At 42.2% G+C, this 17,577-nt stretch overlaps 1 protein-coding gene across 11 annotated transcripts in view; it reads left to right on the top strand.

Moving 5' to 3' along the window:
- The window catches only part of mycbp2 (MYC binding protein 2), a 62,168-nt gene that overhangs the window by 31,928 nt on the left and 12,663 nt on the right, over window positions 1–17,577 (top strand). For 4 of the 11 annotated variants that reach the window (XM_068330258.1, XM_068330259.1, XM_068330260.1 and 1 more), the window contains 23 exons: window positions 731–937; window positions 1,028–1,165; window positions 1,303–1,481; window positions 1,566–1,708; window positions 1,826–1,926; window positions 2,021–2,239; window positions 2,337–2,559; window positions 3,228–3,346; window positions 3,534–3,621; window positions 3,755–3,804; window positions 3,909–4,081; window positions 4,262–4,406; window positions 4,498–4,704; window positions 4,990–5,045; window positions 5,120–5,235; window positions 5,451–5,548; window positions 7,274–7,390; window positions 7,745–7,885; window positions 10,291–10,515; window positions 11,522–11,654; window positions 11,732–11,857; window positions 13,065–13,265; window positions 15,891–17,528. In XM_068330258.1, coding sequence (XP_068186359.1) covers window positions 731–937; window positions 1,028–1,165; window positions 1,303–1,481; window positions 1,566–1,708; window positions 1,826–1,926; window positions 2,021–2,239; window positions 2,337–2,559; window positions 3,228–3,346; window positions 3,534–3,621; window positions 3,755–3,804; window positions 3,909–4,081; window positions 4,262–4,406; window positions 4,498–4,704; window positions 4,990–5,045; window positions 5,120–5,235; window positions 5,451–5,548; window positions 7,274–7,390; window positions 7,745–7,885; window positions 10,291–10,515; window positions 11,522–11,654; window positions 11,732–11,857; window positions 13,065–13,265; window positions 15,891–17,528 — 4,843 coding nt within the window. The remainder of the gene's footprint in view (window positions 1–730; window positions 938–1,027; window positions 1,166–1,302; window positions 1,482–1,565; window positions 1,709–1,825; window positions 1,927–2,020; window positions 2,240–2,336; window positions 2,560–3,227; window positions 3,347–3,533; window positions 3,622–3,754; window positions 3,805–3,908; window positions 4,082–4,261; window positions 4,407–4,497; window positions 4,705–4,989; window positions 5,046–5,119; window positions 5,236–5,450; window positions 5,549–7,273; window positions 7,391–7,744; window positions 7,886–10,290; window positions 10,516–11,521; window positions 11,655–11,731; window positions 11,858–13,064; window positions 13,266–15,890; window positions 17,529–17,577) is intronic. The other 7 variants (XM_068330263.1, XM_068330261.1, XM_068330265.1 and 4 more) reach the window with 7 other exon arrangements.

Genomic DNA, 17,577 nt, shown 5'->3' on the forward strand with positions numbered 1-17,577 from the left:
GCATTACAACTTTTTATGTTGGAGATCAGATCGGTCAACAAGGCTGCAAGTCTTTCCTCATTCATTCTGTTTTGTCCTCCCTCATGACATGTATTTTTTTTGACAAAAGTTTTCACGTGGACTGATTGTTGTTTCGGAGAAGCTGATATCTTCTTCATGTGTGATGAGCAGTTAGTGTACTGGACAAATAGCTGCCACTCCCCCTGTCTTACAGCCTCTCTTTAAGTCATCAGTTTTTGTTCACATGCATACTCAAGCTGCAGTCAGTAATTGTTGTTACCATAGTGACTGTCACTGGGCGGCAACCCATTACATCACTGTTATCCCCTGTCTGTCGTCAGGGAAACAGCTCTTCCTCTCCTGAGGGGCTCTCTGTTGTTATGTCTGTCCCTGCGTAACCAGCAGGCTGATATAAATAGTCACATTCATAGTTTTATTACAATATCAATTATAGTTTTTAGTTTATTTCAGACCATGTCATTTTTGGATGTTCTTTTGTTTCTATTTTTGTCTAAACGAGACATGTCTGTCCACATGACACCCACTGCTTGCACAGATATCTTTGAAATGATTATTTATAATCTATATCTGTCTGGTTTTTCATGAGTATTTCATTGTAATTTTATATAGAACCTTTTTGTTGTACAGTATTTTCTCAAATATGCTGGTCAAACCCCTATACTTATGTAACAAGTTTGATCACATCCCTTATTGTGTTCTTGTTCATCAGGTCGATGGGCTGAACTCACTCCACTCTGTGAAAGCATCCCCCAACCGATTCACCAAAACAAGCCAGGGCCGGAGTTGGAACACGGGTAACGGCTCCCCGGATGCGATCTGTCTGACGGTGGACAAACCAGGCGTTGTTCTGGTGGGTGTCTGCGTCTACGGTGGAGGGGGCATCCACGAGTATGAACTAGAGGTGCTAGCTGACGATGTAAGTGGTTTACGTCTTATTTTATCTGTTGACAAATGTGACTTGATAAGTTAATCATTTTTTTGCAACTTTTCTTTACTTACGCTTCAGGCGCAGACCGAGCACCCAGGGGACTCAGCACATTCTCACAGGTGGACGTCCCTGGAGCTGGTGAAGGGGACCTACAGCACGGATGATTCTCCCAGTGATATTGCTGAGATTCGCCTGGACAAGGCTGTACCACTCAAAGTATGCCAGATCTAGATAAACTAATACATGCAAGTGAATTTCTGGTGAAATACTTCTGTTTTTTGTTGTTTTTTTCCTTGCCCACTTGTGTGCTTGTTCTGGGGTCATCTTACTGAAAAGAACTTGTTGTGTTACAGGAGGGCGTAAAGTATGCTGTTCGATTACGAAACTATGGCAGCCGGACAGCTAATGGCGATGGAGGAATGACCACAGTGCAATGCTCTGATGGGGTGTCCTTCACCTTCAGCACATGCAGCTTGAGTAGCAACGGGACCAACCAGACCAGAGGGCAGATCCCACAGATCTTATACTACAGGTAAACACCAAGCCAGCATTTTACAATGTCTCAAGCCTCAAACGATTGTTTTTGTCCTGATTTGAGTTTTTCCCTCGACTGAAGGAGTGAGTATGATGGCGATCTCCAGTCTCAGCTGCTGAGTAAAGCCAATGAGGAGGACAAGAACTGCAGCAGAGCACTGTCTGTGGTTAGTGCAGTCGTCAGAGCTGCGAAGGACCTGCTTCACAGAGCTTTTGCTGTTGATGGTAAATATGAAATAATTTCATGTAATATAAATATAATGTATTGTAAACGAATACTGGTAATTCTTATGGATATACTTAGATTGGATTATGACTGTGTAATCTGTTTCTTATTTCCAGTGGATGATATTCCTGAGCTGCTCAGCTCTTCCAGTCTGTTCTCCATGCTCCTGCCTCTAATTCTGGCCTACATCGGCCCCGTGGCTGCGTCTGTCCCGAAGGTAAGTGGAGAATCCACAATGGCAGACACTTCATCTTGACTTATTCAGTTGTCGACGTGGCATTGTGGTAAAATGTCTCATGGTCCTTGTCCAGGCTGCCGTGGAGGTCTTTGTACTTGTTCAGGAGCTGCTACCAGCTGTGTCAGCCCTCAACCAAAAATACGCACCACCCACCTTCAATCCCAACCAATCGACAGACAGTACGACCGGCAACCAGCCCGAGCAGGGCCTGTCTGCTTGTACCACTTCAAACCACTACTCAGTAATAGAGAGTGACCATCCTTACAAACAAGCCGGTGTCACGCAGTACAAGGTAATTGGCTGTTAACTATTAGGGGAAAAAAATGTACATTAAAAAGATCAAGTAGGAAATTCCAGGCGACTTATGCTCTGTCTCATTTATTTTTCAGATCTCTTTTCCAGACTGTGTCCGCTGGACCACCATTGAATTTGATTCACAGTGTGGCACCGCACAGCCGGAAGATGTTCTGCGCCTACTCATCCCCAGCCGCATCCTCCACCTGTCCAGCCTGGGGGGCAAACCTTTAGTCCATGACACCATCAACACCTGGACTGAGCTGAAGAAGTTCTCTGGTTCCACAGGGTGGCCAACCACTGTTCAAGTGCTACCAGGTAAGCAAGGTTTGCACTGAAAATTTAACAAGGAAGAATCCAACAGAGGGAATTTTTTTGACCACAGAATCAAATTTGATTCCGAAGAGATCTATAGATTTAGATAAATCACTATGATGTAGTTAAGTAGCATTAAAAAGAAAATTTAGTTTTAGCCGTTTGATTCCTTTCAAGTGTCTTTATAAGTGATTACAATCATGCAGTGTTCCCCCACAGGAGATTCACATGAAACACAGTTTAATTTTATAGTTTCTGCTGTGTAATATAGAGATTTTAACCCTTAAAAAGCATATCTGGTGTAATAAGCTGAAATTGTTGTACTTCATACATAGTATACATGTATTTGATTTTATCTGCTTGTTCAGATATCTGCTTTTCAGATTCTAGGGTCAGTAGATTCCTTTTCCTCTTAGCAGGATACAGCGTTTTTGTCACTCCAAAGCAGTTTTTTATTCACATGCAGGTGTTTGTTAAGTGTAGACTGTATTAGTTTTAGCTCTGAGCACATGTACGGACATGAATTAAATAATTCAGTCTTTAAAGCTGATTCAGCTGTGATCAGCTACCGCCATCACCAGAAACATTCTATAATTGGCCTGTCCATTGATATGTTGTGATACTTCTTGCAATAATTATGTTCTTCTGTCTTTTGTCATCTTTGCTTTTAGGAAATGAAGTTCTCTTCTCACTGGAAACTGCCTCAGACTACGTTAAAGATGAGAAAGCTTGTTTTTACGGCTTCAAGTGTGTTGCTGTGGGATATGAATTCAACCCAGGCCCTGATGAGGTACAGCACAGTCATGCATTCTGTGACGTGGTCCCCCATCCATAAATGAGTAGCGTTTGTTTCATGAAACCACACAGCTGGATGCTATGTAGTTCAATTTTTAAGTTTTGTGCATGGGCCCACTCACTAGAAATGTTAAATGTTACGATAAAAATGCTTCCTAACAGAGCATTTATGGACATTTCAGGGTCTCATCATGCTTGAGAAAGAGTTGGCCTACCTGGGCAGTGTGTGTGCTGCAGCTCTGATGAAGAAAGACCTGGCCCTCCCTATAGGTATGGAGAACACTGGATGCACTTTTGTGAATGAACTGCATTATATCGATCCATGTGAAAATTACGTGTAACCAGTTAATAATGTGTATAATCTTCAGTGACATGTTCATTTGTCATTTTTTTCAAATTTGAGGTAATGAATTAGAGGAGGATCTTGAGATTCTGGAGGAAGCGTCTCTTCAGGTAAATCATCGGTTTATGTTCAGAAATACTTTCATTGTGATCTCATTGGAATTTATTCTGTTCCCTCCTTTCCTAATTTTTTTATTTTATTTGACTTTACTCAGGTGTGTAAGTCCCACTCAGGAATCCTAGGGAAGGGTCTGGCTTTGTCTCACTCCCCTACCATACTGGAGGCCCTGGAGGGAAACCTGCCCCTGCACCTCCAAACCAATGAGCACTCTTTTCTGGAGGACTTTATCACCTGTGTACAGAGCTCTAGTGGAGGACGTCTGGCCAGGTAAATAAATGCTTGAGACTTCAGCCATTTGGAAGCCTGCTTGACAGAAGCAAAGTATAAACTTTGTCAGTTTGAAACGTGGTTGTCATGTTTTACTGGTTTAACCCCTACAGGTTAAGACTCTTCATCACAAGGCATCATTTACTACTCTGTCTCTCTCATTTTCTCTCATCCATGCAGGTGGCTCCAGCCTGATTCTTATGCAGACCCTCAGAAGACGTCTCTGATCCTTAACAAAGACGACATACGCTGTGGGTGGCCAGCCACTGTAGTCGTACAGACCAAAGACCAGTATGGAGATGTGGTGCATGTTCCTAACATGAAGGTTAGAAAATTCTTTCTGCTCCTAAGAATAATTGAAGGTTTTCAACATCCCTCCAGTGCCCCACTTTTAAGACGTGGTCCTTGTTATCCAGGTGGAGGTGAAGGCTGTTCCTGTTTCACAGAAGAAGTCAATGCAGCCCGAAAATGTGAAGAAGCTGCAGCGACTCCCTGGAAGCTCCTCACCTTTGTCCTCTGGCCCTGACCTAACCTTTGGAGGTTTACCAGCACCCAAGCTGGAAGCCACCTATGAGCCCATGATTGTGAAAGAGGCTCGATACATTGCTATTACCATGATGAAGGCCAGTCTTATTTAACTCCCTTAAAACGCTCTCACTGAATCACTTGTTTACAATTTATTTTAAAGGCTGTAGGTGCTCCTCAATAGGGAGCTAGCTTCATTATCGGATCTGCTTTGCACCAACTTGTGACCTTGATGGAAAATGTACAGTATATATCAGTACATACTGGTTTGTCACGCACGAAGACATTTTGACCAAATGCCATCAATTTAGTTACCTTCTTTGGAACTGTAAATATGTAATATACAAATATTGATTGTGTATTTACTACTTTGTCTTTCTTAGGCATATGAAAACTACTCGTTTGAAGAGCTGCGCTTTGCTTCACCCACCCCAAAGAGGTAACTGAGATATTGTAGAAACAAAACAGGTTTCTGAGTGAGTTACAATCTAATTATTGACCCCCCACCCCCAGACCCAGTGAGAACATGCTGATTCGTGCCAACACTGATGGAACCTACAGTGCTAACTGGACTCCAGGAGCTGTGGGCCTCTATACCATCCATGTCACCATTGATGGCATTGAAATAGGTATGTCAGTGTAAACATCAGAACAGCTTGTCTATCCTCTGACATGTTTACTCCAGAGTGACCAGAGGGTAACTCACTAACCCCACAAAATGACGTATCATAATATGGATACTATGCACTTAGTGTAATGGTTATTTTAAAAACTCAAAGACCTTAAGAACGGCATGGCAATCACTATCTTTGAAAATGTGCACAAGTGTTTTCTTTGCATTTAGATGCTGGTTTGGAGGTAGAAGTAAAAGACCCCCCCAAAGGCATGATACCTCCTGGCACACAGATGGTCAAACCTAAGGCTGAACCTCAGCCTAGCAAGGTGGGTTTTTTTCTTTACTACAAACAAGCATTCAAACACATTTCTGAACCATATGCCCACCTGCAGTCACTCATTAAAAACAACTCAGGAGAAGCTATTAACAATTGGTTTTGTTTAAAATTAAATTCTTATTCTAAAAGCTGCATTAAGCAGTATTGGGATTTGAACTGCAGGTAGAGGTGGTTGTTAATTTCGTGCTGAGAATGCACTGATTTTACACCTTTGTTCAGTTTATATTGTAAGCTGTGTCTCCAGTGCAAGGTAATAGGACCCATGGAATGAAGTTAAAAATATGACATTTGGTGAGCTGAGAGATTTTTTCCCTGGGACAATGGAAGACTAAAGCTGGGCCACGTCCACACGATGCTGGTACTTTTTGAAAACGCAACTTTTTTGTTGCCTTTACGCGTTCCGTCCACACGACAACGCGGATATCCGGAACTAAAACGCATCTTTTTGAAAATGCTGGCCAAGGTGGATTTCTTTGAAAACTCTGGGTCTGTGTTGTCGTGTGGACAGTGTATCCGCAACTTTTTTTTATCCGGGGGCGTGTCCCTGCGAGGAAAACCGCTGCGACGTCATGCATGTGACCCATGTCTACATGTACAAAAGGAGCTAAAACCGGCTATTTTCTGATGTATAACAGCTCCACGTTGAAGATGCGTTGATAAACATGCTTTGCACTTAAATATTTGTTCGTCTGTTTATTTATGTGTCATAGAGTTTATATATTCATTCATTCATTCACGATCCTCGCCAAGGACGCCGACGCCAGTTCTTGGTCAGACCGGGACGCGCTGTCTGCTGGTGGGAGAACTCTGATGGAGGTCGTCCTCCAGGAGGAACGGTGTGAATTTCCACACAACCCGGTGCTCTCTCCTGTTGTTCTCGGAGTTGTTCTGCTTATACACGTGTCGATAAATGCACTGATGCGTTTACGTGTGGACGGAGATTTTTTTTAAAACACTGTTGTGTGGACTCAAATCGTTTTTCGATGCCGGGTAAAAAAACGTCCGGCATCGTGTGGACGGGGCCTAAGATGGGCTCTTGTTTCTAATCATCAGTAGACTGGAGGAAGGACTTTACCGTGGTGTTTTACTATGCCGAATATGCAAAAAAGAACTGCCTTTGAATGTTTCTCATAGCATCACAAAGGCATCACTAGATTCCTTTGAGTTTGTCATTGAGTCATTTTGGCACACAGTGGAGGTAATAAATCTCAAGCTGCACTCGTTATTTTTTTAAAATGTGTATCAACAGAGTGATGGGAAATGACTTCAAATGGACCGTTACTCTGTGTGGTAAAATCTGCAATTGTTGCTTTGTTTCTGCATTCTCTAAATCCCAACTGATTTAGAGAACGCAGGCAAGTGTTCCAGCTCTGGCGTTTCATTTGCACTAGCAAATGAAATGATCAGTAGTGTGACTGAGGCTGAGGTTTCTCTTATTTTTGAAGCAGCTTGTGGTACTTTGATTTTGTACTCCACAGTGGAGAAACAAGTAAACATGTGCGGTTTAAGCCAGAACTGAGTGTATTGCTTTGGAACAGGTTTTGAAAACAAAGTTCTGTAAGTTTCCTCTTGTTGCATATACAGGGAAGAAGGCTTCATGTGCGATCAAGTAGCAACTAGTCCTGCTTCTCTTTCTCCTCCTGCCCTTTGATCTGTTTTTCTTTCTGTTCTTTGCTGCTGCTCACAATCTCTGTCTCCCTTCTGCTTCTCTCAGGTCCGTAAATTTGTGTCCAAGGACAGTGCAGGCCTGCGTGTGCGTAGTCACCCCTCGCTACAGAGTGAACAAATAGGCACAGTGCACGTTAATGGCACTGTCACTTTCATTGATGAGGTAATTGAAACTAGACTAGGCAAAATTATATTCAAGTTAGAAAATACTGTATAATTATACTATTTGCAATAATTTTGCATCTTCTTACAAAGCAGTTTGAGGCTCCAGGAAAGGTCTAATCACAATCATCATGCAATCGTCATTATCCAAAAGTTCAACTACAATTCAAAAAATTTGTTTATGTCCTACCTGCACCCTGCTGTAACCTTCATTCGCTGTCTTGTAATTGGCTTTGAAACTTTCCTGCAGCCTCACACGTGTTGTGTGTGTGTGTGTGTGTCTGAGGGTGCAGCCAATCCTGTTTCCATAGTAACAGGATGGCATGGCGCCGCTCTGTTACCTGTTTTCCTGTAGATCCACAATGATGATGGTGTGTGGCTGAGGCTCAATGATGAAACAGTAAAGAAGTATGTTCCCAGTATGAATGGGTACACTGAAGCCTGGTGCCTCTCTTTTAACCAGCACCTGGGTAGGAGCCTACTGGTCCCAGCTGACGTAAGTAGAAGGCCTATGGAGCATTATGTTTGAGTTTAATAATGCAAGGACCTCCTGCGCTGTTCATTTGTGGGATTCCTCAAGAATTAATTGATGTTGTGAAACTATAATGGTCTTTAAAGAACTTTTGTGTTTGGCACTCTCTCCTCTAATGTACTTGAGGCATGGTAAACTGAGAACATCATCAGAGTGTAACTGCTGGGCTGTTCTCCTGCATGAAATGTCTATTTAAACACAACTGAGTATGAAACACTGCAAAAGGAACAGCAGCTGGGAGCATGCATGCATTAACTCATGTTTAATGGCCTCAAGTTCACCATCACGTGATCATCAGATGTTCAGCCAGGAGCCACACTTGTAAATGCTCACCGACCACGGTATTACATGTAGTGCCTGAGTGCAAAAGAAGTGAAATCCAATGCAGGAATGGAAAATGAACAAAAGCAGTAAAGAAGCAATGTCATCCAGTGTTCAAGTTGGTTAGTCTGTGCTGTTGCCATCAGCTCTCATTCACACTTCATTAACACTCACACACCACAGCATGTAACGGTAACATTTTGCTCCATGCCAGAAAAACCACCATAACGCTTAGATATAACTCAAGACATTAATATTGCAGTCACAAAAAAAGTTTCTAAACAAGCAGATAAGAGGTGGTTTCCTGTCATGAAGCAATCACTGCTTCACAGAACGTTTCGTTGGGACATTGTAGCTCTATTGCTCTACAATTCCACCTTTGCATTGGTCTGCTTTAGCTGCCAGGATGCTTCAGTAGGAGGTCTCTGTCAAAACAGCATGACATACCACATCATCAAAGTGGGGAATTTTTTTGGAAGTTTTTCCTTGAATAGAAAACGGATTTGGAAAAAAAAAAGGTCTCAGCATTGGAGTGTCTTTCAGTTCTATTTCTACCCCTGAAACCTGCTTTATTTTGTTTTTTTTTTTTTTTTGATGCTACACTTCAAGTGTTTAAATTTTTTACAGGCTTTGCCCGTATTTGTGGTTCCACATGGCCCCTTTCATAACAGTGCTCCAAGATTTCACTAGCTGATCTTTCTGACAGGCCTCGCCTCCTCTCCTTCTCAAATATTCTCTGATGCTGGAAATTCCAAGGAGCTCAGCTGAAATATATTGTTGTTCTTCCAAAAAAATACGTGAGCGTCTTCCCCCATTCTGTTTTCTCTCCTCTCTTCAGTCGTTTACTGTTTCTTGACTCTCACAATCTGTTGCTCAGAATGTCTTTAACGCTAGCCAAGGAGTCAGGGATATCGGCTTTTTGTCGTGGACTCCTTTAACTATATTCCCACCACAGGTGAGTAGTCTGAGGGATAAATCGTTTCACTGCCCCCATAGCTTATCATTTATCTGTTACTCATTCTCTTGAACCCCTTGTGACTTTGTAGTTTTTCCAGAATGTCATACTTCAAGCCAGCAATAAGACGTGAATATACGGTTGCATGGTTTAGTTTGATTTTGACAACAGACATACAGTCGGTGTGTCAGCGGCTACTGTCCCATAGATTCTATGATCACATTCTGATGTTTTACTGTCTTACTACTCAAACGTGTGTGTTGCATGGGGTTGAAGATACAAATGCCCCGCCTGTTGCATGAGGTTTTGTCTCTGAGGCGTGTGATATATACTGTATTTAAATAGTCCTGTATCCTCATGTGTGATAGCATGCATCCCTTCACACTGTATTGAAACACCTGACTGTTGTCTATTGGTCATTAAGCTGCATAACTACAATGTCAAATGGATGTTGATTCATGTTTTATTCATTAGGAATACTTCAGTGAAACTTTTCAAATGTATTTATACTCCGTGCATTTCCAATCTGGACAGATAGTCTTTGAAAGTCACTTACTGCTTCTGATGGAGAATCAGACATTAACAGAATGACTGGGAACAGGGGAGCCAGCCGGACTGGAAAGTAATCCTTTTTCACAGCACCAGTGATGATTCTTATCGTATTTGTCTAAATAAAACTATGATTTACATCTTATTTAACTTTAAAATTAATTTTCACCAAAACGCCCAACTGTCAAGCATTTAAAGAACTCCCTGTACATGTCTGCCACCTTTAGATACTTGCTCAATATGCCTAGTGAACTATAGACCACCTCTGACAAAGGCCCAGTCTTTCCTGTGAAATGAAGATTAATCAGAAGCAAACCCTATTTTACAACAAGCCCCCAAACAGGGCTAAGTACAACTCCTCTCTAAACATTTTCAGGACTTTCTAGTTGGCTAAACCTCAATTTGGTCTCCAAATTACGATAGCCTGTTTGTTCTTTTGTTTGAATGCTGCTGCAACGTGAATTTCCCAGTTTGGGATCATTGAAGTATATCAAATTTAATCTTATTGTTATTTGAATCTAATCCACAATTGTACCTGTTGCAGGAGGTCAGGGGCCAATCGGAGGAGAACACAAAGGAGGTGAGCAGCTGCCCTTCCCGTGAGGCTCCTATTCTGGTGCAGAACAGGGCAGGGCAGGGCGGCGGCCCGGGGCTTTATAAGGTAGTGAAGACCGGCCCCTCTGGTCACAACATCAGAAGCTGCCCAAACCTTAGGGGTATCCCCATTGGAATGTTAGTACTTGGCAACAAAGTCAAGGCCATAGGCGAGGTACGCACTCACCCCAAATAATGACATGTGTTTTCTGTGGCAGGGTTCCAGTAACTTAAGTTCAAGTCTTGTAATAGCTAATGAAAGTATATTCTGGCCTTATTTTTCACAAATGAAAGTTCCCTCTTTTTTCCCCAAACTGAACTGATTGTGAATGTAATGGATGTAATGCCTCTTTCTAATGGGAATACATCACGTTCTTCAGGGTGTGGGTGTGTGTTCTTTATCTTTCCACTCAATGAGGTATCAACTCCTGTGGCTGCAACATTCTTGCACGCTTCCTTCCTAAATTCAGCTTCAAAAACCTACTACAGTTCCAGGGTGTCGTATTCTGCTGCTTCAAGGCTTCTCAGTGGAAATCTGGTCACACGTTGCTGAGCTTTTCTTTGACTTGTCTGTATCTTTCTTGCATTTTCAATAATTTCACACTTTAAACTGTCTTAACTCTCTTGGGCGTGTGGATAAGTGGAGCCTCCCCTTTTTGGATATGACCTGTCATTGGTAGCTGTGGTGTGTCATGCTGTTCAATAGTTTCCTCTCTGAGCCTGTACTGGAATGACTGTCTGGATCTGACAGGTGCAGCCTGCAAATACTAATACTTCCATCTATGTCTGTTTTCCAAAATTATAATATTTCAGGGAAATGAGGAAAAACAACCTCATGCATTTACCTTTCAATAAGCTACTTCTTTGTTATAGTAAGTTTTATTTTGTTTTAGTTACATCAGTTTTGTCCTACAGTGTCTGCTGATGCTCAAAATCAAACGTGTGTGATCTCTTGCTGTTTATTTTTTATATGTCAATCACATGAATTGAATGTTTGCATGTTATTGATTTACTATGGTAGAATTTGTGTCATGGTTTTGTCTTCACATAAATAATGAACTGGGGGCTGATATGAAAAGGTTGAGACTGGTTTTCCTAGTTAACCGTCCAAAGGTGGAGTGTATGTGAGACTAAGTGCTCTTTGTGTGTGAGTACAGATAAAGAGTGTTGTGTGTCATTAGGTGGTCAACTCAGAGGGGACCTGGGTACAGCTGGATAAGAACAGTGTAGTCGAGTTCTGCGAGAGTGATGAGGGGGAGGCCTGGTCGCTGGCCAGAGACCGCGGTGGAAATCAGTACCTTCGTCATGATGATGGTAAGACGCGTTAAATGAAGAGACCTTGGGAACATCTGAGGTGATACTTTATAGGATAACATTTAATTTCTTCTCAGAACAAGTGCTGCTGGAACATGGCGCTCAGACCCCACCGCCCAGCCCGTTCTCTGTGCAGGCCTTCAACAAAGCTGCAGCATCCAATGTAGCTCAGGGGTTTGACTACGGCATCTCTAACAACAAAGGTTAGATCAGTTCAAGTTGGCTTCACTGCTGACATATGCTGAATCAGCAAATTATTATTCAAAGAGGTTTTTGATTACTCACCGTTTTGAGAAAAAATGACTGCTGTATGTCTCCACTCTGACCTTTCCCTGGTTTATTTTGAACATTGTCATCTCCATGCTTTGAAATCGGACTCTCATCATTTAACTTTAAACATATGATTTTAGATTTGGTGGTATTTCCAATGCAACATGCTTCAGTCAACCTCTTTGGAATTGCAGATTCTGTCATCTGCTTTCATTTGTGCATGCTTTCCCTACAGTCTACTGTTGTTGTTTCATGCCTAACATCTCTGCAGTGTCAGTCAGTGTGCATCGTGCAACTGATTCGCTTTCATTCACCGTTCATAGCTGTGGCATAACCCTTAATTAAAGTCTCTTAAGAAATATCATTTGAACAGTCGGTGTTTTGGTTGAATATTGAACATTTCACTTTAATTAACTAATTGAAATTTACCCACATCACAAAATTCATTGCGTTGCGCGTTATGCTGAGGCCGTGTGAGACCTTGGTAGGTCTCTATAGTCTTTGCTCCAGTCTATATTATGATGAAGATACACCAGTAACATGAACTGTAATATTAAGCCTGCTGGATGACTGCTAATGTTTCTGACAAGACAATTGTTTTAATTTTTCTTGTAACACAGACTAAACCTGTTGCTCTGAATGACCTCACACATGTTCACACACAACATGACCAGTTGTGTTCTGCTGGTCTGTGGACAGTTCTTTCATTAGACGTGCTGCTACATTGTTAGCGTGCTATTGACAAACATAATTTTATTTGAGGGATAGATTCAGCCCACATTTGAATAATTTAATGGAAAAGTTTGGCTCAGTGGATAACCCTCTATGTAATGGATCCAACAGGCTGTTAGACAGTATTAGAAAAATATCCCCGTCCACCTGATCAGCTTTAAATGCCAGTTGCTCCTTGAGCAGCTTGACTGACATGCTTCCAGTCAACAGCCATTGTGTTTAATTTCCTAACATAAAAATTGTTACCTTCAAGGTCTCTTAAGGGCCGTCCAATGTCACACATCTGTTGCACTGAGGAAGTCGACTCCATGACTTAAGTTATCACACAATGACCTTTACCCTCTCTGAAAACCTCAAACTGTAGCATAAGCTGTAGTTTCTCCCCATCCTCTGTCTCCATGTTTGCAGGTGACCGACTGAGTGCCATACTGAATTCCATTCAGTCTGGGCCTTTCCTCCCAGCAACTCCCTCCTCCGTATTTGAGCAAGCCGCCCAACCTCCCTCCTCCTCCTCATCCTCCTCCTCCTCCTCTTCCTCACTTGTCCACAGCCCATTTGTGTTCGGAAAATCCCCCTCCCAACTGTCTCAGCCACAACCACAGCTTCTGAGTAAGTCTGTCTTGCTTTCTGACAGTGCTTGCTTGTATCAGTGTTGAGCCTCTTCCTCCTCGCTTTGTTTTTCTGATCTGTTCTTTATTGATTCTCTTGGGTGTGTGGGAAACTTAGGAGTGATGTGACACAATACAGTGTAGCTAAGTTGTACCAGATGTACAACTTGCCAAGATATCCTAAACAAGGCATCTCGTCTGGAATTTAGCAACTCAGTTTTGGTTCTAAAACAGATTCAGTAAGAACAACCAGGGATATGCAGTGTCAGGTTTTTTCAGTAGTACTTAAAAAAGATTTTAAACCTAAATACCGGACCTGAAGTCTTGTTGAGTGGAACGTTTTTGCTGAGTTGCTTATGTGTCTGCTTGTTAAGTCAGATTTTCTTTTCATCTTCCTTGCTGCTTTAACTTTACCTCTCTATCATTAATCCTTCACAACAACTCCTTTCATCTTCAGCTTCACCTCAGCTCAGTGCTTCACTCCATCATGTAAAACAGAAGTAAATGGTTGTGACTGTTTTCACTCATGGAAACTACCTGGAGAATTCTACCTATTCAACTATTACATATGACAAAAGTTTCTACTTATCACTGGATAAGACAAATATATACCATGCATAGGAGGTTATCACAGGACACTATCCATCTGTTTTCTGCAGCGTTTCAGTTTGTGAAGTTCTCTCTCATCCTGACAGTCACTGCTCTTTCTCTCCTCTTCTTCTCTTTTTTTTTAATTATTGCATTTCAACATTTGGCATGCTTTGTGTGAAGGCTTTCCTTCTACGTGTTAACCTACAGCAGGTCTGACAAAAAAATTTCAAACTGATATTTTTTCCAATGTGGTTAAGCAGAACTTAAAAAATAATTTTATATTTAAGTCAAATCCACATTTAATAACAGTATTTATATCGTCATGTTGCAAATAATTCACAAAATCAGTCCAGGGGTTGGAATTTGCATTTCTTATTTGTAATGAATCAATAAATCCATTTGTTTTGTTGTTGTCTGTGCTATGGTGATGTTATCAGGGCCACCAGCATGCTAGGTGTTATATAGCGTACAGTGTCAGATAATCCCACAAGAGGAAGCTTCACAGAATGCTGTATGTATGAAATGAAATGTTTTTAGCTATTTTCACTTTTACGAACTGGTAAGCCATCCGATCCGAATGATTTCTATTTTCTTAACTATCCTGAATGTGTGTGTTGTAGCGAATTGTACTTTAGCGTTCTGACAGATTTGCAGTCCTGTTATTTTTTTTTTTTAAAGCAAATTGTTTGGAACGTGTAAGTTTGTACGTGAGAGTTTTAATGAAACCTGGCTGAAATGCCAGCTTTTTTTTGAAGTGTCTGCATAAATGTTTGGATAAATTCATAGTTTTGCTCTCATTTTAGCATATCGGTCACTAGTACCCCTCACAATCGCTCTGGATCACTTAGATTTAATTCATTTTCGTTTGGAACTTGAATAGAGATATACAGTATGAATATACTTTGGAGGTTTGCTGTTTTAAAACAATGCTGTTTTACATTTTCTTGTCTCCTTTACAATATAATTGATTTGTCATGAAACCCAAATTCGTAAGTTTTTAATTGGTCTTATTTTGTCATCTTCAAAATTCCCATTGACTGATTGATACAGATCAAAACAGGCTACCCCTCTGTAAACTTGGAGGAGACAAATATAATGAGGAGAAAAAAATTCTGAATATCATGCACAGCTCCTCTAGAACTGACATTTCTTTCTTTCAAGTTTATTTAGTCATTTTCTCTACCTCTGTTTGTCCATGTTTTGTCCATCACTCTAACATTGTCCATTTTCCAGTTTTTGACTTCAGGCCATTGCATCTTGATGCTTTCTGTCTTTCTCTCTGTGGTGCCCCTTTGCATTTCATGCCTTGCTCGTTTACCTGCTCCACTATTTTCCGCTGTAGATGGTTCATCTCGCAACCTTGCTTCTCGTGAGCGTGTGCACAAAAGCAGTGTGTCCGTGGCTGGGCATGGCACTGCTCTCTCATCTGTTGCTCTCAGGCTAAAGGGTGCGTAATCCCATCATACATGCCTTCCTCAGACTGAAAAGAGGGCAGGTAGGAGTTAAAGTCTCGGTGTCTTCAGTGATGAACAGAGTGTTTGTCTGTTAATCCGAAAAAAAAAAAAATTGGGGGGCATCATGTCTTACTGCCACTCTTATTTATTGTGTCGTTAAAGTGGGACATGGCCAATCACAACATAAATATCTATTAATAAATTGATTTCCATGTTTTTTTTTGGGTTAAACAAACAACCATTAAACCAATAACTTAGCTTCCACTACAGCTAGAACCAGTATTAGTGGAGAGGTCAGACCTAAGCTGGAATTTGACGTGGTCCACAGGCTGAATTTATTCATATTCTGCAGCAATAGGAACACCCAAAGTACTTTTTAGAAAATATAGTATACCATTTTTGTCATTTGCTTTGAGATCTTCAATTCTTCACCTTTTAGACTTATCTTTCTTTCATCCATTCACCATATTTTTAACATTACCTTTGTTTTTCTCTTTTTGTGGTTTTTGTCTTGTGGTAAACAGTTCTACTGATACCAATGATTTAGTCTTCCATTATATTCTGACTCTGTTAATGTTTAGGTGAGCGAGGAAACCTGATGCCCAATGCCCACCCCATGTCCCCAGCCTCCAAACACCGCCAGGAGAATCGCTTGCCCAAACACGAGAGTCGAGGAATCCGCTCATCTGAACAGAGCCGGACTAAGACAGGAGACGGAGGACTATCAGCCAGCGAAGCTCTTATTCTCCGATCAGACACTGCCAAACTGAGGTCTGACTCTCACAGCCGCTCCCACTCGCCCAATCACAACACGCTACAGGCCCTGAAAGCAGATGGGAGAACCCCAGGACTTCGGGCTGACTCTCCAAACCCTGGGTCGCGCTCCTCCTCTCCGAAACAGAAAGGCGTATCCTCTTCGGGCAGATCGAGTCCCTCAAGCACTTCCTCCCAGCACTCCTCTACAACCTACCATGACAAGAACCTTCCACCTAAAGTTAGCCCTTCTTCAAAAGCTCGATTGGATCCCCCCAGAGAACGGTCCAAATCAGATTCGTACACTCTGGACCCGGACACTCTGAGGAAGAAGAAGGTTCCATTTACAGAGCCCCTGAGGGGCAGGTCTACATCTCCCAAACCTAAACTGTCTCCTAAAGATCCAAACAAAGGAATGATCAGCAATGCTGAGAACCGCATTCCTTCCCCACATGTAACCCAAGAAAATCTCCACAGCGAAGTTGTAGAGGTCTGTACATCTAGTGCTCTCCTTTCCAACGAGGACACCAATGATGAGAATGTGGAGGTCCGTAATCTTGAGGAAGGATCATGCAAGGTTCATTTTAGCATTGGTAAAGCGCCTGTCAAAGAGGAACTAGAGAGTCGCTCTTCACCAAAAGTCAGCCGCAAAACCTCCAGTAGACACACACGCCCTAAGAAAGACAAATCTGGGCCTCTTTTCAAAGGTGAGAATACATCACGGGTCACAGAACCTGCCAAACAGGCCATGTCACCCTCTGTGGCTGAATGTGCAAGAGCAGTCTTCGCAGCATTCCTGTGGCATGAAGGGATTGTCCACGATGCCATGGCCTGCTCCTCCTTCCTGAAGTTCAACCCGGATTTAACCAAAGAACACGCCCCAATCCGCAGCTCCCTGGGAGGACAGGGTGCTGAGGAGAAGGAGAGCAAGTTAAAGAACCGCCACTCCTTAGAGATTTCATCTGCACTCAACATGTTTAATATTGCTCCACACGGGCCGGACATCTCCAAAATGGGAAGCATCAACAAAAATAAAGTGCTCTCCATGCTGAAAGAACCTCCACTCCCAGAGAAGTGTGAAGATGGTAAAGGAGATGCCATTTCCTACGAGACGACTTCTCATGCCTGTTTGAGAGCGAAGTCGATCTTGCCATTAACATTACAACACCTTGTGGCCTTCTGGGAGGACATCTCTATGGCCACCATCAAGGCAGCCACTCAGAACATGATTTTCCCTAGCCCAGGGTCCAGTGCTATTCTGAAAAAGAAAGAACATGAGAAAGACAGTAAAAAGGCAAAGAAGGAGAAGAAGAAGAGGGAGAAGGCAGAAGTGCGTCCGAGAGGGAACCTGTTTGGAGAGATGGCACAACTTGCGATGGGTGGACCAGAAAAAGACACCATCTGTGAGCTGTGTGGGGAATCTCATCCATACCCTGTCACCTACCATATGAGACAAGCTCACCCAGGTATGAGTTCATGAGGTTGTTGCTAAGTGTTTCTGTGTGTTGACAATCC

Source organism: Antennarius striatus, chromosome 12 (genome assembly GCF_040054535.1).
Source record: "Antennarius striatus isolate MH-2024 chromosome 12, ASM4005453v1, whole genome shotgun sequence".
NCBI classification, from domain to species: Eukaryota; Metazoa; Chordata; class Actinopteri; order Lophiiformes; family Antennariidae; genus Antennarius; species Antennarius striatus.